General features: G+C 36.2%; 1 protein-coding gene across 2 annotated transcripts; it reads left to right on the forward strand.

The window, feature by feature from the left end:
• The first annotated feature begins 7,529 nt into the window (after positions 1-7,529).
• Positions 7,530-26,999, forward strand: LOC105045385 (mitogen-activated protein kinase 15). 2 transcript variants are annotated; one of them, XR_012141575.1, is made up of 12 exons: positions 7,530-7,741; positions 8,022-8,286; positions 9,749-10,157; positions 11,330-11,457; positions 11,583-11,642; positions 15,007-15,156; positions 15,260-15,415; positions 15,547-15,758; positions 17,996-18,097; positions 18,186-18,343; positions 25,671-26,268; positions 26,507-26,999. XR_012141575.1 is itself a non-coding variant. In XM_010923647.4 (11 exons), the coding sequence occupies exons 2-11, from the start codon at positions 8,263-8,265 to the stop codon at positions 25,937-25,939; spliced, it is 1,668 nt and encodes a 555-aa protein (XP_010921949.1). In that variant the 5' UTR covers positions 7,530-7,741; positions 8,022-8,262; the 3' UTR covers positions 25,940-26,429. The 2 variants fall into 2 exon arrangements, 1 of the variants encoding a protein (XP_010921949.1); XM_010923647.4 differs by lacking the exon at positions 26,507-26,999 and having other exon boundaries at positions 25,671-26,429.
• Positions 27,000-27,769: the final 770 nt, after the last annotated feature.

Consider the following 27,769-nt stretch of genomic DNA (forward strand, 5'->3'; position numbering starts at 1 on the left):
TTTGAGACATACATCATTAGTGGTTAATTTCTAAATGCTCTCGATCATAGGATCATCACGGAGGACAGTGATCAATCCATTTAAGATCAGTGCATGGATCATCTTCCTTTTAGACAGATAGATTTCAAGTCTACAGTGTGGGGATGTTGGGGTGTGAGTGCAGATAGTTGTTCGAGAACAACTTACACTGAGCGTGATCAATATGAAAAACTACTTTGATGTCTATTCACTTGTCAATAATTTTTTTGATATTACAGTGATGTGACTAGTCTTTTGACCTACGATCTGTTGGCTATTCATAGTGAGGCTACTTAGTTTGACTGCACGTTCTTTTGGTCCTTAGTCATTCGGATCCTTGCTATATATGTTGGTTATTGTAGGTTCAAGTTCGCTATTTGGAGTATGACACACCTAGATGAAATCTATCGATCTTGATAGAAAAAGAGTAGTCCTATGCGATTGGTAAGACTGAATTCAGAAAGTCTCTGACTAGAGCCAGTGTGAATATTGAAAAGGAGTTTTTATGAGATTTATAGATGAACTCGAATCGAGCTAATGTGACATATGACTGACGATGAGATTTGATGAGTTCTCCATGACCTCCATCTAGTCGGAACTCATGATAGAGAGATTGTATCATATAATAATTACACTTAGGGATTTATTTTTCTATTTTGCTGGGTTGCTACTATATGTTGTTAGATGTCACTGATAGATCGTGAGAACTCATTAGGATCATTTTCAGATCAACGATCCTTGTTAAGGTGAGTTGAAATCATTCCAGCCCATTGAAAGGAGTTTCGATGATACTATGATGAAGATTATAGTATGTCTCACTACCAAATAGAATAGAACCTGAGAGATCACACACAAAAAGAATATGACCTGATAAATGGTTTGGATCATATTCGAATTATCAATTGAATTGATAGTTTGAATTTTGAAAACTGCTAATTTGTAAGTATTACAGTTTTGAGAGTTGCTAAGTGTTAGTACAGAGACTTAATTGCAAGTGTTGTGATTTAATTGGGACTAATTAAATAATGAATCAAGTTCTAATTAATTTAAATCAGATTTAATTTAATTAAACTTGATTTAATTTAATGTTAGTTGGGTTCAATCATCCAAATCAGATTTGATTTCAATCTAGATTGGATCATTTTTGACAGCCTTTCGAATTCGATTTGATTCGGGCTTGATTTGAACCCGATTGGGATCAAATTAGAATCAAATTAAACCTAACCCTTATAGCCCATTTTTATTTAGCTTTTCTCTCCAAATCTCATGTAGAAAGGGAGAAGGCATGCGTGAAGATGCGCATCCCTTGTTTCTTGCATGCATGAGAAGAGAATTGGCACCCCACCTTACCTAAGATTCTCTCTCCCTTTTGACTCATCCTTCCTTTTGAATTTGATTCAGATAAGGAATAGGATCATATCCTAATCTGAAAGGGATGTTGAGGCATTTGTATTGTGCGACAAAATAAAAGAAATAAAAGGAGGAATATAGGCGTGCGCTAATATTCTGATGCATGATCTTTTCCTTGCCGCTACATCCTTTCATAGCGCCATCCCTCTTTCCATATAAGGATCGATTTTAATCAAATTCAAATTTGATTTGAATTAGACCATATCTGATCCCATATGTTGTGGGAGGTGGAGAATATTTTGTGCAACAAAAAATTATGAAAGAGGAGAGTGTGGGTGCGTGAGAGAGGGTGGTGTTTTTTGCTGCATGACACCATCACAATGCCCTTATTTCTCTTCCTTTTCACCTCCATGCCCCATGATCTGATAAGATCAGATCTAAAAGAGAGATTTTAGAGAGAGAAGAAGAGAAGAAGAAAGGTTCTTCTTTCCTTCTTGGTGGTTCGGTTCAGATCCTGTTAGATCTGCGTGAAAGGATTCACGGAGCCTTCATCTTCTTCGAGTTCTAAAAGAGGATTCAGATCCAAAGTTGAAGAGCAAGGCTTCAAGGTGCTAGCACACCGATGGTCTCGGTGCTCCGATCGGACATCTCTATGTGGATACTAGCAGAGATCGGATGCTTACGCAGCTATAACTCGAACCCTGGACATCTACAGGATCTGAAGATATGGAGATTAGATCTTTGATTTTTCTTCTAATATGTTTTGTGTTTGTTTTCAGATTTTAGACTACGATGATATGTTCGTACGAAGATCTAGCGAGTGGTTTTCAGATTTGATATGGTGCATGAATTTAAATTAAAAATATTTTAATTTAATTTACTTCCACTGCATACATAAATCTGTTTTATGTTAAAAATTTTTAAACTACATGTATGAAACCATCATACTTTCTAACAGTTTTCTCACTCACTGATAACAATACTTGATGCTTTGACACTGGTGCCTCTCACCATATCACTGTTGATCTCAACAAGTTATCTATTTAGTCCAAATATGATGGTTTTGACAATGTCCAAGTTGATAATGAACAAGGTTTGTCTATATCTCATGTTGGTTCATTTTCCATCACTAATCCCAAAAATAAATTTTATTTATCTAATATTTTTTTATTATCCTTAAGCCTCTACAAATCTCTTGTCTGTAAATCATTTTTCTTATAATAATAAATGCTATTTCTTTTTTGATGAATTTAGCTTTGTTGTCAAGGATAAAAAATCAGGAACCACGTTGTACCGCAGAATGATTGAGAATAGACTTTATCTCTTTTATTTTCTTGCAAAAGATGAAAAAGTTTACTCATCTACAGTCCATGTTAGCCATTGCATCTCCATTAATCTTTGGCATCATCATCTCGGCCATCCATCTCATGATATCCAATCTTCTATTATGTCTTCTCTTTTAGTTTTAAATAAATCAAGACAAAATACATGTTCATCTTATCAATTAGGAAAAAGCAGAAAATTGCCATTTTATTTATCTATTTCAACTTCTCAATGTCCTCTTAAAATAATACATTGTGATATTTGGGGACCATCCCCTACTCTTTTATGCTCAAATTTCTCTTATTATGTGCTATTTATTGATGATTTTTTATGTTATTCATGGTTGTTTTCTTATGCATTATAAATCTAATTTCTTTGATATTTTTATCTCTTTAAAATATAAATTAAAAATTTATTTAATACTAAAATTAAAATCTTTCATTCCGATGGGGGTGGTGAATTCAAGAGCAATACTTTTAAGTATTTTTTATCTTTGCATGGTATAATACATCAAATTTCTTACCCTCATACTCTGAAACAAAATGGTATTATCGAAAAAAAGCACTGTCACATAGTAGAAATCAGACTTAAACTTCTTGCACATGCATCTCTTCCTTCAAAATTCTGGTTAGAAGCTTTTTCTATGGTAGTATATTTGATAAATTGAATCCCTATTGTTTCTCATTTTAAAATTTTACCATAGGACAAGCTTTTTAAAAGATTTTCTAATTATTCCCATTTACGAGCTTTTGGTTGCTTATGTTTTTCTTGGTTTCGACCACACAAGTCCAATAACTAGAATTTTGGTCCACCAAATGTTGTTTCTTAGGATATAGTACTATTCACAAAGAGTATAGATGCCTTGATTTAGTGAAAAAAAATTTATATATCATGTCATGTTATATTCAATGAACATATTTTTTCTTTTTCAACCACATCATCACCTCAAGCAAGTTCTCATAACCCCACTTCTACTACCGACATCCTTTCTGTATGGTTATCTCAACTCTCTATACCTACTGATACTCTTTGGACCATCAATAACCATACATTCTCAGATCATTCTACAGGTACAATATGTCAATCTCAAGAATCCTCTATGGCAATAGTATCGAATTTAACTACTACACCATATGACAATACAAGTATTCCAATTGAATCCATCCCACCATCTCAACATAAAACCGCTTCTCCCTTACTACCACCATCATTGTCCGTCACCAAACTCCCCTCTCAGACCAATCGACCAACCAACCACCCTCAACGCACCCATTCCATGACCATCAGATCTTAATCTGGTATCTATAAATATAAAATACTATACCATACCCACCACCCTCTCCCGATCGCCCTTACCATGTCCCATCCTAGTGAGCTAACACGTTATACACAAGCCTCAAAAAGTCCAGAGTGGAGACGTGTCATGGATCTCGAATTTATATCTCTTCAGAATCAACAAACTTGGACTCTTGCCCCTGTTCAGTCGAATATGAATATTATCGGTTGCAAGTGGGTGTTTCAAATCAAATACAATCCAGATGGATCCATCAGCAAATATAAAGCTTGCTTGGTTGTCAAAGACTTTCACTAATAATCAGGAGTTGATTTTATCGAGACATTTAGTTCTATGGTTAAATATACTACAATTAGAATTATTCTTACAATAACTTTGACTCACAACTGGCCACTCGATCAACTTGATGTAGAGTGTGCTTTCTTACAAGGTGATCTTCAAGAAATGATATTTATGTCCTAACTTCCTAGCTATATTGATCCATCAAAATTTACTTATGTTTGTCAAATGCGCAAATCAATTTATGGACTCCTCAAGCTCCTCGTGCTTGGTGTGAAAAGTTCAGCTCAACACTTGTGAATTTTGAATTCGTTATTTCACAATCTGATCATTTACTATTTATATATCATCATGACGGTATTATACTACATCTTTTTATTTATGTTGATGATATTATTCTTACTGGCAATAACAACATTACTCTTTGCAAGCTTATTATGGAACTTACTGGTTCATTTTAAATGAAGGATATGGGCTTACTGTCATCCTTTCTTGACATCAAAGTAGATCAAATGAATAAGAAAATTTTCTTACATCAATCCAAATATATTCTAGACTTGTTACAATGTACCAATATGCTTGGGTGCAAGCCATGTTCAAGTCCTTGCTCTACCAAAAAGCTAGATCATATGGATAGCCCTCCTTTTGATGATCCTTCATTTTATTGGAGTATTGTTGCTCTCCAATATGTAATCTTGACATGACCAAATATAGCTTTCTCAGTCAATCAAGTCTGTCAATTTTTATAACATCCAACGGAGGCCCATATGGTAGCTGTCAAATGCATTCTTCGATTTTTTAAAGGCACCATCACTTTTGGACTTCAGCTACGATCGAGCTCATTAAATTTGATTGCATACTCAGATGCAGATCGGGCCAGCAGTTCTATTGATAGACGCTCAACAAATAGGTTTTATGTTTTTCTCATACCTAATCTTATTTCTTAGAGTGCTAAAAAGCAAACAACAATCAGTCGATCATCTATTGGAGTAGAGTTTCGATGTCTTGCCTAAACTGCTACTAAACTACAATGGTTGTGCTCTTTACTACGTGAATTGCATATTCCTCTCAATTCTGTTCTCTTAATTTGGTATGATAATATTTCTGCTGTCTCTCTTGCCTTCAATCCAATATTCCATGCAAGAACCAAACATATCAGGATTGACTATCACTATGTCTGAGAATTGGTAGGTCGCAAGTTTGTAGATATCAAATTCATCTCTTTTACAGATCAAGTCACTAACATTTTCACCAAAGGTCTCCACTCCAAACGTATTCGATATTTGCAGTTCAAGCTTCACACTCAACCAAATGTTAAGCTTGAAGGAGATAATAACATGCCATAAATTATCTCAATTCAAAATTTAATTTTTGAATTTTGAATTCAAATTGTTGTTGTAATCCTTTTCTTATTTTTCTCCTACATTTTCTCCATTCAAATTTAAATTCAAATTCAAATTTTGAATTTGAATTATTACTAAAATTATTGCTGAAATAATTTTTCTTATTTTCATATGTAAATTCAAATTCAAATTTTGAATTTGAATTATTGCTAAAATTATGATTGTAATTCTTTCTTTATCTAGGAATGGCAATGGGTAGGATTTGGATCGAAATTGTACTATCCATCTCCAAATTTGAACTTAATATCCTATACCCAAACCCTATCTGATACTCGATCGGATAAAAAAAGAGATACCCATCCCAATATCCAATGGGTTCGGAGATACTCATGGATAACTCATTTTTCCATACCCAACCCATACCTGTCCCATGCCTATCCCATATCTGAAAAAAATAAATAATAAAAATAATTTTATACATATTATCAATCAAAATAAAATTATCAATTCAACATAGAATATAATTTATAAGTCCAGATTTATAGAAATCAAATATAGAAATAGAATTATAATTCAACATAGAACATATAAATAATCAAAATAATTTTATGTATATTATTAACCAAAATAAAATTATCAAAATACAATTATAAACATATATATTTGGGTATGGATTCGGATATTACTTATATATATAGGTTCGAATCGAGTTCGGATAGAAAACAGCACTACCCACACCCTACCCATATCCGTGCTATAGTTTTCGGGTTTTACCCAAATCCGAATCCAAACCCAATTAAACCCTATTTTTCGAATTTGATCGGATTTGGATAAAGTGCATACCCGTTAGGTCGGATCAATTTTGCCATCCCTATCCTTATCTTCACCTGTACATGCTATATATATTGAATATATACTCAAAAAAATCCCAAGAAATCAAGTGGGATTTTTAGCCATATTATTGTGTTTCTTAAAGCAATTTACTCTACTTCATCAATCCGAATGGGATATGTTTTACTTAATTTGCTATAGATTTAGAGTGGATATGGGTCATGGTAAAACCTATTCGAATCCGATTTAAATATATATCTCTCTTTTTAAATTTTTTTTAAGATGAAATAAATTGGCTCATATATATAAAAAATAATTTTTATAATTTTGTAAAATTCAATCCACCTAATCCGTTTGCATTTAATTTTACTCGACCTGTCTCATCGTGAGATACCATTCATTCTGCTTTGTTGAGACAAGAACGAAGTGGATATAGGCAATGATCTATTTGATCCGTATTCAAAAAGCTTTCATCATTGTAGTTGTTTCAAAATCTACTTCAAAAATTTATGATAAAATTTTATCAAAAAAAAAAAATCCTTAGCTAATATTCCGACGGGCATCCTAGAATTTTTATTCTTCTCTTTTGAACTTTGCTCAGAAAGGTAAAAAGCAACGTCAAAAAGCTTCATCCAAAGCCATCCACCACTTGTTTCCCACAATGTCCTCCTGCGTGCTGTTTCTTCTAAATCTCGTGGTCGGTGTTGCCAAATTTATATTATCCGTAAATTTTTCTACCACCTAAAATGACAATGTACTGAAAAGTAAAAATCGCCTTCTGCTGCAGCCTGCTTCTTATTTAAAAAAATAATTTTTAATTTAAAATCTATGCATTTCCAATAACAGCCAACAGTATAAGAAATTATACCCTTCGAAAATTATTCTCCGAATATACGTTTTTGAATGCCACCGAGAAAATCAGGTACGTTCACCCGCGAAAAACTGCACCATCGCGGCCGATTCAAGCCATCCAGTCAGTAGCGAACGCACGTTGCGGCGGATAACGCGACCCTAAACTTCTCCGCGGATTATCATAACACAACTAAGTACTGTGCCGCTGTCCCACTGCCTTTTATGACATTTCCGTCGGGCCTTCCGTTTGTAAGGTCCTTCTATATTTTTCCTCTCTTTCCTCCTCCACTGCTGTTGGATTTTTTTACTCCAGTTTTGTCTTTTTTTTTTTTTTCCTTGGGTCAGATTGCTTCAGTGTTTGTAGTGGAGAGAAGAAGGCCGATTTTTATTTTTTTTTGGGATTTTCTGAGCTCAAAATGGCTGCAATTTGTAAGCTTTCAGGAGAGAAAAGGTGAGATTTTTTACTATCAGAATTTCCTCTTTCTTTTTTTTTTTTGGCCTTTTTGGGCTTTTGGACTGGAATAGATTAAAGGGAGTAGGAGATGATGGGGATTCCGCTTGGCTTGCATGCACAATTCTTGTTTTTTTTTTTAATTTTTAATGAAGTGTTAGTTCGAGAATATAATAATTTAAAGGGGAGAAGTGGAGAGAACAGAGAGGAGCTTCCAGTTGCTTTCTTTGTCGAATCTCCGGCTTTTCTTCTACTGATGAGCTGTCCGTCCTTGTTCCAGGAGACTGTATCGAATTTTCAGCATCTCCACCTAGTTGTTTGATCTCTTTTGATCTCAAAAATCTTGGCTTACCGTCAATCTTCGGATAATTTTACTAGTTCCATCCCCAGAGGCCTTATAAAGGTGGGATTTTTGCTCGATTTTTGGTTGATTGGTGGTGTTTTGGAGTTGTGGCTATAGCGGCAGCTAAGGAAGAGACCGTTCGATGTGTTTTGGTGGTCGGTGAGGCTCATGTGATAGGATGCAGCCAGATCAGAGAAGAAAGGTGAAGTTTTTCTTCTATCTTCTTCTTATTCTTCTTGATGTGATTAATTAAGTGGAAGATCTTTTTTCTGATTACTCGGTGGAACATGTCGGTCTTACTTTAACTGTTACCGTCTTCTTTTGTCTTTTGTTGTATTCTGTGGATCGTGTCAGTGTTTTGTGATGTTCCCCTTCGATTTGGCAAGCTTTTGCCATTTTTGAGTATCTATGTTGAATAAAAGATTACCTATTGCTGAAAGTTGTGAATTTTATATTCAGACGATGAAGTATTGCTTAGACAAACACGGGGAGAATCGAGTAGGTGTGCAAGTTCATTGTTTGAATTATTCTTTCTCCTGTAACCTCCTTTATAGTTTCAAGTTTTGATGTGAACGTTTGAATATTTCAAATTTTCAATGTTTTGTGTGATGCCTCTTGTAATGACTATAAGACACATGGTGATGTCGTATTGGTGGAGATTGGATGAATTATCCACGGTCATCCAAGAATAGTTTGGATGTGGCGTGCTGATCTATGAATAGGCCTGTCGCTTGCTGTTCCTCTGGTGACGACACTTCTGAGTTCTGACAATGTTCAAATTTTGATCTGATGGTGCATGTTTCAAACATGTGCAATCAGTGCATCTTGCATGCAGACCAGTATATCTTGTGATGAGGATCCTTTTTTGACTTCTTGATGTCTGATGAAAGAAGGGGAATTCAATGCAAGACACTGAATATGTTTTGCTGTTTATTCACTTGCTTCCATAAGCTTTCATTTGCTGTGCCTACTTGTTTTATGTCATGTCTCACTCATCAAAAGTCTAGAAATGGTGGCTCCTAGATAGAGAAATGAGGGACCTGTATGAGGATTGCAAATATATCCTTTGAGAGCACATTTTACCCTTGATTAGATAGATATCTTTTGGCAACTTCGGTGTTCCATGAATTTGGAATCCTTGATGATTTGATAAGTTTCCTTTGCATGCTCAAGATTGATCTCTTCATATTCATTGAGAGATGTCTTGAGTCACACGGGCTAGTAATTCATCATAATTTCTACATGACAATTATTTGCCAGTTGATCTGGACTTGAGAGTAGATGATGACCTCTTTGATGGATTTTAGGTATAAAAGCATGTCATTGATCTTGTCACAGCTCTGTCAGCCATCTATTCTTAGGTGACTTGTTGGACAGTTGGATGCCTAGATGTTTTATTGGGTTTCCAGATTAATACATCTGAACAGTATCTGATAGAGCATCATGCATTTAATTGCATTATATCTAAGTATAAACAATTGTGTTTCTATAATGATGGAGTATCTCATGATGGCACATAATGGCTGATGAGAATATGAGTGTTCTTGTTGTCTTCTTTCTCTCTTTTATACATTTAAATCATAGTTGCTGCTTGTAGACTCACGCTTATTATGTAGTACCAATTGCCAAGTGACATTCTGGACTTGATGACATTGATTATGCAGGCATCAGCAGAAGTAGACTTCTTCACAGAATATGGTGAAGGTAGCAGGTACAAGATAGAAGAGGTGATAGGAAAAGGTAGCTATGGTGTTGTTTGCTCCGCTCTTGATACTCATACTGGGGAAAAAGTTGCTATCAAGAAGATCAATGATATCTTTGAACATGTCTCTGATGCCACACGAATACTTCGAGAGATTAAGCTTCTCAGGCTCCTGCGTCATCCAGACATTGTGGAAATCAAACACATACTGCTACCTCCATCGAGAAGGGAATTCAAAGACATCTATGTTGTCTTTGAACTCATGGAGTCTGATTTGCACCAGGTTATTAAGGCCAATGATGATTTGACTCCGGAACACTATCAATTTTTTCTTTATCAGCTGCTTCGAGGTTTGAAGTACATACATACAGGTGACTAATACATCTATCTTTTGCATGATTATTTTCTATTTCATTTGCTTTTTCAGAGGATGCACGTGCTTACATGCAGTGTAACCACGTTGTAAATGTTCGGGGATATAATGCTGGAAGCATCCCTACTGTAAAGATTAGTAGTGTGGGGATTGGGGGAGTATAATGAATGGTTGACAATTCACGGTGCAGCAAACATGATTTAATAAAGTACACATCTCTATATCCAGATGAACATGATTTAATTAAGTACATATCTCTATATCCAGATGAATAATCGATGTAAAGCATCCAACACTATGACTTTTGATTCATATGCTGGTTAGAGGTTTACGGGGACTTGTTTTCCTTGCCTGTTTTCATCTTTTCTGCATTAAGAATATAAGATGGCTGTCACATTGGTTGCTTATAAGAATATAGGGTTTGATTTAAGTTGACAAAGGACTAAACATCTTATATGATTGTGTCATTAGTAACTGAAGTACACCCACTCTTCAGTCTTGCTGTCACTCCTGTAGTTGCTTCGAGGTCCTTCATTGTCCTAATGCCTTTCTTTTCCCTACATATTTTCAAAATTGATATTCAGTCATGCGTTTATCATTTATTATTTCATCATTTTTGAATTTCTATATGGTGCAAGTTTTGAGAATACAACCATATGAATGAATTATAATGTATCACTTAATCCTACACAAAGCTACGTAAATGTTTCTGCGTTCATTTATTTTTTGTGCTCTTCATTGCTACTCCCACTCCTTCTCTCAACTTAGACAACTAAAAAACTATGACAAAATACGTAAAGCTCTTCATTGATTATTTATGCAGGGACTTCTTAAATTAGTAACTATAATTGTGTCTTGGTGGGTGATAACATCCTTTTCCTTTGTATTCTTCTCCCACCTCCCCTTCGCTCGAAACTGTGGTGCCGCTTTATTTTTTTCGTTCTTTTTCTCTTTCTGCTATGTTTTGCTGTTGTAATTTAGCATGCCAAATGTCTAAACACTTGCCTATGAATTCAAAGATACTTGAAGTACATAATTATCTTGTTATCTGGATATGGTTTTCGAACTCATATATAAACCACTTCGAATGTTGTATGTTGGATTTTATCTTGGTCTTTTTCTGGGTTACAAAGTTTTTTTCTGATGCTTTCATCCTCTATGAATTTGCAGCAAATGTTTTTCACAGGGATCTCAAACCCAAAAATATTTTAGCGAATTCTGACTGCAAACTCAAGATATGTGACTTTGGACTTGCAAGGGTGGCCTTCAATGACACTCCCACTGCCATATTTTGGACGGTATTTTGTTTCCAATTAAATATGGCTAGCAGTTTTATGAATACTATCCTTGGATCTCAACATTCATGGTAAAGTAGTAGTTTGAACAATTGAAATAACCTAATTATTTTTGGCTCTACTTGCAGGATTATGTTGCAACAAGGTGGTATAGAGCACCTGAATTGTGTGGATCATTTTTCTCAAAGGTCTGTGGACTTTATTTGTCCTCCATGTTAAAAATAAAGTTCTAATGTTACTTTTGGTGATATGGACTTTATATGAGCTATCCATTTGAAGATCTTCTCCCTTCCTGGATTTCAGTTATTTGCTCTCTTAATATATTCATAATATCACTTCAATCTGTATTTTAGTGGAAAATCTGTGATAGTATGTACTTCAACAATTTCTTGCAAAAAGAATCACCTTATTGTTTATAATATTGGAAATGAATGCTTCTCTATTCCGTTGCATTATTGTCTTCCATATTGTTAGATAATTTGTGGTGAACCGTGCATCATGTCACTAGTTATATCTTATTTTCATAGAGTATGTTGGAAAATTACCAAATAATTCAGGAAAAGATTGATTTTAATAAATTCTGTTTCTGGTTAATGTGATTCTAATGGAGTAGCACAAGAGAATCTCAGGGAAAGTGCTAAGGATGGAGGAAAATTGATGATATCCTCATGTATGCTAAGAGTAAAATACCTAGACACTTGGCATGGGTGCTAATAAGGATGCAAATTCGGTGTGCTCTGGGAACATTCTAAATGATTAATATGACTGGGTCAAAACTGGGACCTGAACTATGTAAAATTTTGTTGACTGGCTAGCCCAAGTGCATCCCTTGTGTGTCCCCAAGTGTTTGACACCTTAAACTGTATAAATCTGCATGAAAGGACATTTCTCTCTGATACAAATTATAATAAAAATCTAAAAATCATAGAATTTGTTGATGAGTAATGCAAGTTGTCTGGCCAATGACACCTTAGTTATGGAAAATGAACCTTAAATTTGTGCTGTAATAACATCTAAGAAAAAAAAAAGCCAAAAACAGGTGTGACAGTTCACTAGAAAATCTAGACACTGTAGTAATACTGTTAAGTGGCAATATAGTTGAGAGTTCAAGTGTCACCCAGTAAAGTGTTCTTTTGACAGGATTCTTGAAAAAGCCAGCAAGTGTCAACACTTCTAGTTGACATCAGCAGGACATTGTTTTAGGAGTGTTGTCAAGTGTCAAGTTTCATCCAAGTATCCAAAAGTATCAGCACTCCAAAACCCCAGAAATAGAAGTATCCGGGTAACCTGGATTAAAACAGATCTTTGAGAAGAGAAATGGATATGCTCATTGAGTTTCTTGTAGAATTATGGGTGAGATTGAAAAACTAATTGAAATGTTCCTCCGGAATAAAGGGTCAGACTGGGAGCTGTACCTCGAACATTACAATAAGGTTTTGAGAACTATGGAGAGCTAGTTATCAAATGATTGTGCAAGTTTTATGAAAACATATGATGAAAGAAGTAGCTGAAAAGATCTACATTGGTCAGCTCATATGGGCCCAGTTCACTAATGCTAAATATCGTGATAATGAAACCATTGCAAATCTGAAGAAGGATTTGTGCATATAGAGGTTTAAGTAGTTTACTGGGGATGGAAATAAGATAGTCATAGTTCTGGATCCATGGGTTACTGATAGACTGTTGGTTCAGTTGTTTTGGTGCATAACTGACTTCACTGCTGTGGGTAGCTTTATAGAGCTAATCAGCTGTTAGATGGATATAATAATTGGCAAAAGGAAAGACTGTCTGCCATTTCACTTGGAGAAAGCTGAGAGGAGATTACATACTGAAGTTGCCATGAAAATGGCAAAAAGATGTCTTGGGTTGGTTATCGTAAATTGGATACAATGGGAGAAGAAAATCCTTAGAATCTTTTTGATTGAGGCATGTATAATGAAATCTCCTGTGATTCCTTGAGTCAAGTGTACTTATGGAAAGGGGGATAGACTAGATTGCCAACTATTAAACTTTTTTAAGGGTTCGCTTTGCATTGTAATTGTATGTTTTCAAGTTTCTTGTTGGAACCCAAACATGTTAAGCATGCGTTGAAGATCTAGAAAATGATGGCAAGTTTTAATTGATATTTGACCTTACAACAAATACCAACAGGCTGGAATGATTTGATCTGGCTTAACCTCAAATGCATATTAATTGGATTCTAGTCATCATTTCCTAATTGAGTTCATAGTTTAGGAGTAGAAAATGGGGTTCTGGGCGGAAATTAAGATGAAGAATAAGAAAACATGAAAGTTAAAACCATGCTTCAAGTGCTGGCCTGTGCGGTCCGGCACACCATGTCAAGCCAATATTGATCCCTGGCATGGATTGGCATGTCATCTATTAGGTGCCATCAATAACAAACAGCTTTTTGCTTGGTGCAATGGTAAAGACTTGGGCTGACAAGTGCCATGGCATGCATTTGAGTTCTAGGACAGCCACTTTGCAAGAAAAAATTGCCAAAGATTAGGTTTGCCTCCAGTTCACCATTTCTTTTTTCATTTTACCTTATTGTTTTAACAAGGAACACCACGCACATTTGCCTTGTGCCACTGGCATTTAAAATCCTTGGTCCAAACAGTGCTGTAGATAAGAATGACAAGATTGGCAAATGGGATGGAAAGGACCAGAAGTAAAGAGAATATTTGATGCAATCATGCAGATAGGAAATACTCGAGGTGGTTTAACTAAAAACAGAGACTGATGCCTTTTTAATCAGAATCCGAAAAAAGATGGTATTGGATTGATTTCTGGAAATCAAAGATGTCAATTTATTAATGGTGTTTGAAAAGTAGGATTGTTTTGGTGAGTACCTTTCACTTGATCTAGAAGATATGACCCCTACTTTGATGGGCAAATTGAGATAGAGTGACTTCAATCATTGTGAAAGAGGGGTTGTGATGCTGGCTATATTCTTGCATACGGGGTGATCTATCATGAGAGATCTTGGTGGGTTAGATAGATTTTGTGATCTTGCATTAGATTGGTGGATTTGTGACTGCAATCTTCTCTTAAGCTATATTAAAGGGGTGGATGGTTGTAAGCTCCCAGTAAAGAGAGCATCTTATGCTGTGGGCCCTCATATGAAGTGTTAGAAATTGGGATTTTTTTTTTTTTTTTTAATGCATGCTTGTGTTTCTCTCTTTCTTTTGTTGTGATGTAGTTGGTGGATCATGTGCATAGCATTGTTGATAGTGTTCTCTGATCTATGAAATACTGGTCGCGTAATGTCACGAAGTATATGCTCCTAGTATAGTGGTGGTTGTAAACATTTCTTGATATTGATATTGCTCTATGCCATAGCTTTTGTTCTATGTATCACAATAGTGCTACAGAAAAATAAGAATTATATTCCTTATGTGAAAATGCTTAGGCTCCTTTTGCTACATTACCTAGGAATGGTGTACCTTGGTTATGTATTGATGCTATAAAATTTTGACAATCTATTTCCTTAAGTTCATGGAAGCATCTATATATCTACTTAATTTATTTTGCAATCTGAATCTGTTGCAGTATACACCAGCAATAGATATCTGGAGTATTGGCTGTATCTTTGCCGAATTGTTAACTGGAAAGCCTCTTTTTCCTGGAAAGAATGTGGTCCACCAATTGGATCTAATGACAGATCTGTTGGGAACACCTTCTCCGGAAGCCATTGCCAGGGTCTGTGTCACTTCACAAAAACTCTTTCACGTGCATTGGGATGCATTTTTTAGTTTGTTGTAGTTTATAATAGCTTCATTAAACTTTTCTTTACTTTCTGTAGGTGCGCAATGAGAAAGCAAGACGATATTTAAGCAGCATGCGCAGAAAAAAACCTATACCTTTTTCTCAGAAATTTCCAAATGCTGACCCACTTGCTCTTCGTTTGTTAGAGAGGATGCTAGCTTTTGAACCCAAGGATCGCCCAACTGCTGAGGAGGTATGGTTAGCAGGCTTCAACTGGAGGACAATTATGAGAAATGAAGCTCTGTTTCTCCTTTACATTGTATTATTTGTATAGAACTATGATTTCTTGATCTAAAGAAACTGAGTTTTGCTGCAAGGTGTCAGGCTTTGGCCGATCCCTATTTCAAGAATATAGCAAAGGTTGAGAGGGAGCCTTCTGCTCAGCCAGTTACAAAAATGGAGTTCGAATTTGAGAGACGAAGGATAACGAAGGAAGATGTAAGGGAGCTCATATATAGAGAAATTCTTGAGTATCATCCAAAGCTGAAGAAAGAGTTCTTGGAAGGGACAGAGTCAACAGGCTTCATGTATCCAAGGTATTTAGCTATCATGACCGCATCCTAAAACTTCGACCGTTTGAGTACCGATTCCGGTTTCAATTCCTTTGTGATCATAATTCCTAGAAATGCATGCTGGAGGCTGGTATTAGCTTAAAGTTAACTTGTGGATTTCCATAATGAAATTCTAATAGGTCTCGAGTTTATTACTTGTATATCTATTCTGAACTTTTGAGGTGACTGACTGAGCTGTGGAAGCCAGTCTCTCCTCTAGCTTGGCTTGATTATAATCGGGCCAATCTCTAGCTAATATTAATGATAATTTAATCCTAACTCCCAAGCTTAAGGTTGGCTCAGCTAATTTCAAGCTGAACTCAAGCACCATGGCTTTTAATATACACTTTGAACATATCTCAAACATTAGATTATAAATGAACTTATAATGCTGCTAAGCACTTTTGTTTACTGAACTACAGTGATCTCAAGTTATTCTTAAATAATAAATTTTATTCTAAGTAATAATTTAGTTGAACATAGATCTACATGCACATTGGCATGCAGACATGCTTATGCACACGCATATAAGGGAATTAAAAACAGAGGGCCTGGCAATCTCAAGCTAAGCTTGAAACTAATTTGTGTTTAGTTTCATGCTCAAGCTCTGCTCATTTACTAATCGAGGAATTCTGTCAAACCATTGGCATGCTCAAGCTTGGCTCATTTACTTTTGTTTACTGAACTACATTGATCTCAAGTTATTCTTAAATAATAAATTTTATTCTAAGTAATAATTTAGTTGAACATAGATCTACATGCACATTGGCATGCAGACATGCTTATGCACACGCATATAAGGGAATTAAACACAGAGGGCCTGGCAATCTCAAGCTAAGCTTGAAACTAATTTGTGTTTAGTTTCATGCTCAAGCTCTTCTCATTTACTAATTGAGCAATTCTGTCAAACCAGCTAGCAGGCAACTCACTGAATTGACCGCCATATGTTGGTTCAGTTTCCTATTCACATGTATTTTTTTTGTTCTCATGATCTGAGGTTTCTTTAAATCATTCATATCTCATAGTGATGCTTGGGGGTTTGGTGGGTTGTGGGGGCAGGGGTGAGGTGGGTCTATGGATATTAGTTGCTGGAATTTCGAATTTTTTCAATATTTCTAAAATATCCTTCTCGGCTTCCCCCCGCTTCCCGAAAACAAGGTGCATCCGCATCGGCTGCTGCATCCACTTTCGGCTTTGGCAGCTAAGATAGAGATAACATAATTTATATAATTTCTTCTGATAGCCTGGAATGCAACAATCTTAACCTTCAGAAACTCCACATGCTCAACTTTGGATTCATATAATTAAAGTTTTCTGGAACCTAGTGTAACAATTTAAGACCTTATCCAAAAAGGCTGGTCGGAAGGTATTATTTGGAATCTTTGGTCCTGTATTGGTATCTAAGATTTTTCCAGCAAAATAATCGATGTGCCACTAAATACATGCTTGCACGAGTTCTTACGTACTCCTATTTAAGCTTTGGCATCTTCGCTAGGCTAAGTGTTCAAATTCATGCAAATCCATTCATAAACACCACAATTGGTCTGTGGTCAGCCTCAATGAACATATGCTGTAGTATCCCCTAGTCCACATGGGTTATGGGCTGGGTCAGTTTTGATACTATTTGAAACAACCTAGGATCTTATACAAAAAGACTAGTCGAAAGGTATTATTTGAATTCTTTGGTCCTGTGTAAGTACCCAAGATCTTTTCAGCGAATAACTGTTGTTGGACTAAATATACACTCGCATGGGTCTTCACACCTAGCTTTTTAAGTTGCAATTTGTGCAAACTAAATTGTAAATCTAAAAATGTCTTAGAGAAAAGTATGCTTTTCACATAGCATTCAACAATTTTTGCTAGACCATTGGTTTCAATCATCTTGTTTGCAACAATAGTGTTGCGCAATAGTACACCAATAAATCTTAATATTTCTATCTGAAGGTTTTAACTTCTGATGGTGGCTGTGGGCACATAACGTGTCAGTCCTGTGCTGGCACCCAGCATGGGTCAGAATGAACCTAATAAATTGTTTTTATTTTTATTTATTTTTATTTTTTTGCTTTGGCATGAGCAAACAACATGGCATGTGTCATGCTGGCAGGATGCCACTGGCTTTAAATACCTTGTTTCCATGAAAAAATTAGTTTAAATACACAACCTTGTTTTCCCCCAATCTTCTATTATCTTCAAAATTAAATTCAAACTAATTTTGTTTACAGTGCTGTTGATCACTTCAAGAAGCAGTTTGCTTACCTTGAAGAGAACTACGGAAGTGGTGCAACTGTTGCCCCACCTGAGAGGCAACATGCATCATTACCCAGGTATGTGATACTTTTTTTATGCTTGAAGATGGTTAAGGGGATCTGTTTCTATGTGTAGGTGCAACTGATTCAGCTGTTGTATGCATAGGCCTTCTGTTTTTCATTCAGATAACAAGATGCTGAACTCAACAAACATTACAGAAGATTCTTCTAAACGTTTAATCAAAGAATCTGAGAAGCCAAAACTAGAGAATTGCATGGTCCCTATAACAAGGGTTCCACTTCAAGTTCCCCAAAGGGTTCAAGGTGAATAATGAAGTGCTCTTACAATTTTTCTTCAGCAAGAAAACCTGTTTACTCTATTTCAATACTTATATATGTAATTTCATTTAGTGGGAAGCATTTCATCTAATTGATTGTGAAAGTGAAGATGACCTTGATATACTTATGATTAGGCATGTTAAAAAAATATTCAACTGGGAGCTCGCTCTCTAAAAATAATAAATACTCCTTAAGATTTTTTAAAGAACGAGAAAATGTGAATGCCGACAAATACTTGCTCCATCAAAGGGTTGAAGTTAGAAATTAGAAGTGTCTTATATTTGGCCACTTAGCCTGGAAGAGCTAGCTGTGCAACATTGAAACAACCACCAGCATTATGCACCTTTGAATGGCCTCAGTTTATGTGAATTATGCAAATGGCTTGCCCCTTCATGCACTGCATTCAAGTAATCTTAGTGCTACCCCATAGTGCCCCTTTCCCTGAATTTTACTTTCTCTATGGTCTTTTTTTTCACATTACTTGGTGATCTGAATAGGTCTTTTATCAATTTGTTATCATCCATTACTTTACTTGTTTCTACCCATCTCCTTTCTAGTTTTGCAATGCCTTGATCTATGTATCCTCATCTCCACTATCTGTTAATTCTGTGACATGACATCCCCATTGCACTCCTTCAATACCATCTTGCCTATTCTAATCTTTGAGCCTACCATCATTGTTGACCCATTCCTTTACATATAACAAACTTAAGCTGTTAGGGCCAAATGGTTAGTTAACATGGTATTAGACATATGGTTGCTGAAGGTCATGGCTTTGATATATGAAAATGACAGGTGCCTCATCCTTGGCAAATAACCCATCAGTGCCTCATCCTTAGCAAATTATCCATCAAAGCTGTATTCCACGTTCTCTGTTTTAGTTTGGCCATATTTTAGCCCCTCATTCATCGAAATTCGCTCTTGTTTGGAGCATGTATTTAAAAAAAAAAAAAAATCCAATTTGGAGTAATATCTGCTCTAGTCTAATCCATTTGTTAGGTGAAAAAGAAGGGTCAACATCATTCATGATTGGATCAATCAGACTGGCCTAGAATAGTTTTCAAGAGCACCAAGTTGAAGCGGACGGGAGATGCCTTCAGGCTTAGCCTAGGAGCTTGAGGCAGATAAAGGAGCTTTTAGGAGTTAACTTTCAGCGTAATGTTCCATGATATCCTTGGAATTCTGGTTCTCCTCAGATTGGAAGCACTGATTCTGGCAGCAACATCAATCACTATAAGAATGATACATCTGTCTTCAGGGATCCAACTTGTTGGCAAATGAAAAATATACCATTTTAACTCTTATGCAAAAAAAAAAAAACCCAGAAAAGAGGTGTCATTAAGATGAGCTAGGTAAGCAAGCAAGGGAGAGGCTAGAAAAGGTGTGGCGAGGCGCTCTCCTTCTCTAGGAACATCATGTTTAGGATATGGTGTTCCAAGCCTTGTAGATGATCCCTCTAGAAGAGTGGGATTCTACCAATGATGTCCAGTGATTTCATTTTCTAGGGGGCTGTGAGATAAGGAGAAAAATAGATGCGAACATTTTATGCATACCATCTTTCAGTCGTTCATGCTTTTTCTTTTTAAGTGAGCTCTATTTCTCTCTCTCTATCTTTTTCTCTTGCTCTCTCATGTTAAAAATACTGTTCTTTTTAATGTTGCTAGTCCATTAGACAAGAAAAGATGGAGGAAACAAGATAATCTTGTTAATTGTCTTGCTTTTAGATATTGTGACATACTTTTAGATATTGTGACATAGTTAAGGAACAGATGGAGATTAACATACTAAGAAACCTTATTGTCTAGGAGTATAACTGTTACAGCGCCTTCAATTCACAAAACATGGATTTTTGATGTTCTTATTCTTTATCAGCTTACTTTCGCAAAATATATCTTATGGAGAAATTTCCTTTGCATGTTTATAAGATGCAGTCTTTCTGATGGTGTTATGGATGAAAAAAAGTAGAGCATGTGTATCTCGTCACGTCATTTCTTGTCTAGGAGTATTAGGTATTGGAGCCTGTAATTTGTTGTGGATTTTGGTCTTTAATCCTATATTTGGTTGGGCTCATGAGAGGATGGATGGATAAGGTTGGAAGGATGAATGGCCTCCATTCACCGTTTGATTCAAAAAATTACAGCAAGGATGGATGAAAAAGGAGGGATCGTCCATCCATCCAGGCCTACCAATTTGCATCCTCTCAATTTGAGAGGATGTAAGGAAGGATGGATGGAGTATTAATAGATGGATTTTTGCATTGATAAAATTATTTCTCATTAATTTTTTTGAAAAAATTAAAATATTTCTTCATTTTTTTATTCATATTATATATATATATTTATATATATTATTAATCATATATTATTAAATTTTATTACTAATTATTTTAATTTTACAACATAATATCGATAATTATAATTAATTATTAAATTATCTTCTACTTCTCTAATTTTATTTACTATTTTTAATTAAATATTTGTATAATATTAATTAATATTTAAATTAAAATTAAAATTAATTAGTTGTGTATAATTAATATATATAATTAATTTATTAATAACTAATTTATTAAATTATGTATTAAATTGAATTGAATTAAATTAAATATTTATATAATTATAGATTATAATAATTATAAGTTTATATATTGTTTACTTAGTATATGTTCGAAAATAGAGGCTAAAGAGAGAAGAGGGAGAGGGACTTTGAGAGAATTGGACACACCAATGTGGTGGTGTCCTATGATATTTATACTAATTGCAGAGATTAATACATTGGCAATTTAGCCATAAATCCCTCCACAAATTACTGATTAATACATAGGCAATTTAGCCATAAATTCCTCTACAAATCACTCACTAGGATTCCTAATAATTAGAAAACTTTTCATAACTATATTTCTAATTAGACTAAGATTTTTTAACAAATCTGTTAAACAAATCTATCAATCAAATCCTAATTAGACTAGGATTCCTTAACACTCCCTCTCAAGCTGGAGCATAAATATTATAAGTTTCCAGCTTGTTACCAATATATTTAACCTGAGAGCCACCTAAAGACTTAGTAAGCAGAATGATCAACTTCACACTTTTTTAATCCAAACTCCGTAACCACATTACTAAAATGCCCAAATTAGGCCCTTGGAGATTGCTTGAGGCCATACAAGGACTTCTTCAATATGCAAACTAACCCTGACTTTCCCTAAGCATCAAACTCAGGAGGTTGCTCCATATACACCTCCTCCTGAAGATCGCCATGAAAAAAAGCATTCTTGATATCTAATTGGTGCAAAGGCCAATGAAACATAGCAGCAAGAGAAATAGAAACTCGGACAGAGGTAATCTTGGCAATATGAGAGAAAGTCTCAGAATAGTACTGACTATATACCTGTATCCCTTTGCCACTAACTGAGCTTTCAGCCTATCAATAGAACCATCAGGATGTACTTTCACAGTGTAAATCCATCGGCACCCAACAGCAGACTTATCTAGAGGCAATTGTATAAGCTCTCAAGTATCATTTTCTTGCAAAGCATGCATCTCTTCCTCCATAGCACTTTTCCAATCAGGATGAGAAAGGGCTTCTGAAACAGACTTAGGAAGAGACACCGTAGACAAAGAAGAAAAAAATTCAAAATAGGAAGGGGATAAACGGTCATAGGGAATAAACTAAGAGATAGGATGCATAGTACAGTTCCTTTTATCTTTTCGATGAGCAATAGATAGATCCAAGTCACAAAGGGTAGAGGAACTAGGTATCAGATCTAAAGATTGTGGAGAGGCGGTTGACGAAGCATCTGAATCAGAGGATTGATGAAGCACTTGACGGGGCCTACAAGTGTAAACTTGCAAGTCAGGACAAGACAAACTACTTGAAGAACTCAGAGGCAAGGGTTAGGTGAAATAACATGACTAGATGATGGTAAACACAATTCCAAATTTGAAGGATTACGTTTTTCTGTATAATATGGAGTAGACTCAAAGAATGTGACATCAACGCAAAGAAAGAAACGATTCAAAGAGGGATAATAACACCAATACCCTTTATGAGTACGAGAATAATCAAGAAAAATACATTTGAATGACCTAGGATCCAATTTATCACGACTTGGATTATGATTATGAACAAAGGCTATACAATCAAAGATCTGAGGAGGCAAAGAAAAAAGGGGCTGAGAAGAAAAGAACATTATAATGTACCTTGCCATTGAGAATAGAGGATGGCATACGATTGATAAGATGGCAAGCGGTAAGAACTGCATCACTCCAAAATGGTTTAGGAACATTCATCTGAAGCATCAATGTATTGATAGTTTTCATTATGTGTCTATTTTTTCTTTCGGCCATACCATTTTGTTGTGGTGTACTGGTACATGAAGATTTATGGATCATTCCAGATTCTCACATGGACGTTTTGTATTCATCAGAAAAATACTCCTATGCATTATCACTTCGAAGAATATTAACAGAAGTATTAAATTGAGTACGAATTTCAGCATAAAAATCATGGAATATGGGAAATAACTCAGAACATTCCTTCATTAGATAAATCCAAGTTATTCGAGAAGGATCGTCAATAAAGGTTACAAAATAACGAAACCCTAACTTGGAAGTAACACAATTTGGACCCCAGACATCTGAATTCACTAACAAAAAAGGACAATTGACACACTTTTCTACTCTGGGAGCATAAGAAACACGGTGATGCTTCCCAAGTTGACATGACTGACATTCTAAAGTGGATAAATGACTCAAGTATGGAATTGACTGTTTCAATTTTTGTAAGGGTGACCCAAACGGCAATGAATTTCAAAAGGAGTGCTTGTGGTTGAGCAAGCAACACTAGATGGTAGTGGTTGAAAGTAATAGTCCCCTTGATTCATGCCCTCTGCCAATCGTCTTGTCTTCAAATCTTGAATAACAACAGAGTCAGGAAGAAAAAGAACTGAGCAATTCAAGTGTTTGGTTAATTTACTAACAGATATCAAGTTGAATGGAGAATTAGGGATATATAAAGCAGATGGTAAGGAAAAGGAGTGGCTAGGACTAACTGTGCTAATCCCACTCACAGGTGCAGTGGATCCATTAGCGAGAGTAACATGATGAGAGTGGTGAGAATTATTTATGGAATGGAAGTAAAAAGACTAGATGTACCTGTGATATGATCAGTGCTGTAGAGTCTATTAACCAAGGAGTGGGAGTAGAGGATCGAGAAGGAAAGTAAATAGTGGATTTACCTAATTGAGCAAAAGAAGCAGTTGGTTCCGATGTAAGAGGAATAGATGCATGTTGAGCATTCTGATACTGAAGAAACTTAGCATAATCTTTACGAGACACTGTCACCATTTTTTGAACACTAGAAATTGAAACTGAGCTAGTAGAGCAGCCGTAGAGAAGTCAGCTACTGCTTTGTTTGCCACTCTTGGCCTCAGTTGAGGATTCAACTTGTAACACTGATCCCTCATATGACCGCATCTACTATAGTAATTACACTTGAGGGTTCCCTTTCCTCCTTTTCCACCTTTGTTCCTCTTAAAATCAACTATAGAAACAAGAGCTGATTGATCAGAGACTGGATCACTGGCCATATTTTTTCTGGAAGATGCATGTAGGACTCTTGAGTAGGCCTCAACAAAGGATGGAAGTTCAGACGCTCCCAACATTTGTGCCTTTACAGGTTCAAACTCTGATGGCAAGCCTGCTAAAAATTTAAGGACTACCATTTGTTCTCTCTGCTTTTGCATCTTCCGGACATCCACTGAAATGGGCTGAATCACATTCAACTCTTCATAGATCCGCTTCAACTGAGCAAAGTATTCAGTGACCGTCTTGTCTGCTTTTTGTAGCTGAAAATACTTCATTGACAAATCATACATCCGGGTCAAATCACTAGCATATAATAATTTAACATAATCCTAAATCTCCTTACAAGTGTCTATATGTGTACGCATATCAGCAATATTCGGTACCATTGAGTTCTATAAAAGAGACCAATTGAGCATCTTCCTGAATTCACATATCAAGTTTAGTTTGATCAGTGGGAGGATGTTCGGCCAAGTATTTGTGCTTATCTTGGCCGGTTAGATAAACCTTAACTGCCTTCGACCATTGAAGATAATTCTAACCATTCAACTTCCGAGTTGTGATTTGAGGCGGTAGCATGGTCGAAACTATCGATTTGTTGTTTGTAGGCTCTCCCATGGATGATAGATTTTAGGTAAAAGAATAGAAGTTTCACACATTGATTTGGGTATGAATATAAGCAAAAATCAGATCCCAGCAACACCTCCAAGCATCGTGGATGAATAGCACCTTGTCGGATGAACAGTAGCCGAACATTGTAAATGAGAAAAAATCACTGTACAACCCACCACCAATGCGTGAGGGTGCGTGAGCTGGAGGCCGGCGATGGCTCCTGAGGCTAGGTGGTTGGCGGCTCAACAGGGTTTGGTTTCTATTAGGGTTGGAAAACCAGCTCTGATACCATGGTAGAAAATAGAGGCTAAAGAGAGAGAAGAGGGAGAGTGAATTTGGGAGAATTGGACGCACCAATGTGGTGGTGTCCTATGATATTTATACTAATTGCAGAGATTAATAAATAGGCAATTTAGCCATAAATCCCTCCACAAATCACTCACTAGGATTCCTAATAATTAGAAAACTTTCCATAACTATATTTCTAATTAGACTAGGATTCCTTAACAAAGCTGTCAATCAAATCCTAATTAGACTAGGATTCCTTAATAGTATAAATAAGTGTTATCAATTAATAATAGTAATATTTTTATCAAATGGTGGTTTAGTAACAATGTTATATAAATATCATTCATCATCCCTTTCATTCCTCCTATACCTAATAGAGGAGGGAATCATTTCTATCTATCCTTCTATGTTTCACCAAACATATGAAAGGATGGATAGATCTTCCATCCATCCTCTCCCTCGTCTATCCTTCCTCCATCCATCCCTCTTTCAATCCATCCTTCGTACCAAATAGAGGGTAACTATGTAATGCTAATTCTTTTGAAACACTTATTTCTCAGCTTCTCTAATTATCACGACTTCAGTTTGCTTCTATTACTAGTCATGGGCAAAAGCTTGAATCAAATTTGTTGACAAATATTGATGCATATGACAGCTCAGAAAGTGAGTATATGCTGTGTTAATTGATCCGTAGCTGTTACTTGGATCCACTAAATAATGAGCTATAGTTAAATGGATTTTTGCAGCTTTACTGTGTTGTTGCAATACCCAGCTTTACTTTGGTTGCTCGATGATGCAGAGCTTATTATGGATATTGTTTTGCATGACAGGTGCTGGGGCAAGGCCTGGCAAAGTTGTTGGGTCTTTGTTGCATTACAATAACTGCACAACCTCAGGTCCTGAGCTGTATGAACAGCGAAGGGCTACAAGAAATCCTGCCATCCCCACACAATATGCATCTTCATATCCCCGAAGGAATCCAAGCTGCAAGAGTGAAAGAGAAGATGAGGGAATTGAAGGAGCCAAGGCTGTGCAGCCAAAGCCTTATGTTGCGAGTAAAGTGGCTGCAGCACATGCTGGTCCTAGTAGTCATTGGTAATTGGTTCCACGATGGATTTGCAATTGTTTCACATGTTCTGACATCAACTCCATGGAGATCTCAGCTAGTTTGGTTGTTACTAGATTCAATAATGCTTGTGCATTGTCAACTGTACAGACTTACTGTTGAGAGATGAACTTTCATTTATTTTCACCAGTGTCAGACTGGGGAGGTGGGGTTTGAAAGGTTGTGAAGGTAGTCTATCCATGATCGAAGCATTTGGCCGGGCCGAGATGGTTGTAATATAGCTTACTGACCTAACTGTTGCTGTGGTTCGGCAGATGTTGAATTTCAGAGTTTCGAAGGCAGTCTCAGCATTAAACAACAAGGTGGGCTAGATTGGGTTAAAAAGATATTTTTCTAAAGTTTTTTTTTTTTTTCCGAGTCAAGTGGTCTGGACACTACATTTGTTGTATTATCTTACATTCATGCTACTAGAAGCTGTTGTCACATTTTAAGCCTGTTGCAGTTAGCTTGTTACTTTTTGACATTTGCCGCTGGTCACTTTCTTTACACTTGGAACAATTGAGAACCATAACACACTTCACTTGGACAATGCTTTAACAGATGAACCTCCAACAGAGAGAGGCAGCATATTCCATGTTTTAGGGGGTGGACGCAGCTGCGTTGTCGAGGATATCCCATGTGTGGGTGAGGAGAAATAGCTAAATAGCATTTTTAAGAGGTAGCAGTGAAGCAACTCTCTCTGAACCAGGGGATTCTGAAAGCCTTGTGCCCGGGTTAGGCTTGGGAGCCTCTGCATCCATTTATCTGGTTGCTATATTCACCTAAAATGCTTTGCAGTATCTTGAACTATTGGGAAGGCTTTAAAGCTATGATTACATGTACAATGTGTATGTGCACCACGCAGGATATCATAGGGATCCTCAACATATGTTTGAGCTATTTTGAGTCGTATGCTGCAGCTCTCTAATGCGATCATGATTATGATAGATACAGTATTGGTGAACTTGTGCAGCCAATGTGAGAAACAATTTTGATTCCATGATATTTTCTAATAAGTATGCAGCAGAAAAGTTTCATAGGTGGCACATGAAAGCTGTCCCTGATGATACATCAGGATTTGAGAAAGAGAAGCTTCATCAAGAAGCACTGCAATATGATACATCTGCAAGATATTCTTCAACACTTTAAAAGCTTGGAGTTCTTGGTCTTCAAGCAGGTAACAATGGTAGAAATAGGGCAGTTGTTTGCTTGGGCTGGATTTGATCCTGTTGGGTTGAGCACAATCTGGTCAGATCAACTCAGGGTAATGAATCTTGTTGGAGTGGCTTCTGCATTACTTCTTTTTGAAAGTCCACCTAAATCTTCCTGTCTCTGCATAAATGGGCTAAAAAAGGGTAAAATGGCCCCTCAAGATGGCTGTGGGCTATCCAATGGAAGGTCTCATCACTATCTGTAACCCTTCATATCCTGATGAAAGCAATTATGTGATCCCAGCTTACTCGGTGCGTGCATCAAAAAATTTATCAACTTAGTAAGCTGGCGCTTTCAGAAGACTTATTAAACCTCGAATTTACTACCTAGGGGCCAGGGACTTTACTTGCAATGAAACAGGTGCAACAGGCGACTACCTCTGGTCTGTGTGGTTGAAGGCCTCCAACAACGCCAGACTATAAATTTTTCAGAAGCAACATAATTGAATAAATAAAACTTGAAAAGCTTCAAATATTTATTTTCTTCAATTTTAAGTCTTCTAGCTAGGTCTGGCAAGGGGTTGGATTGCATCAAGTCGGCAACAAATCAAACTTAGGTAATCCTCAACCATCACACTATCCTGTTAAAATATCAGTAGAAGAAGAGAAAAAT

This window comes from Elaeis guineensis, chromosome 5, assembly GCF_000442705.2.
Source record: "Elaeis guineensis isolate ETL-2024a chromosome 5, EG11, whole genome shotgun sequence".
NCBI classification, from domain to species: Eukaryota; Viridiplantae; Streptophyta; class Magnoliopsida; order Arecales; family Arecaceae; genus Elaeis; species Elaeis guineensis.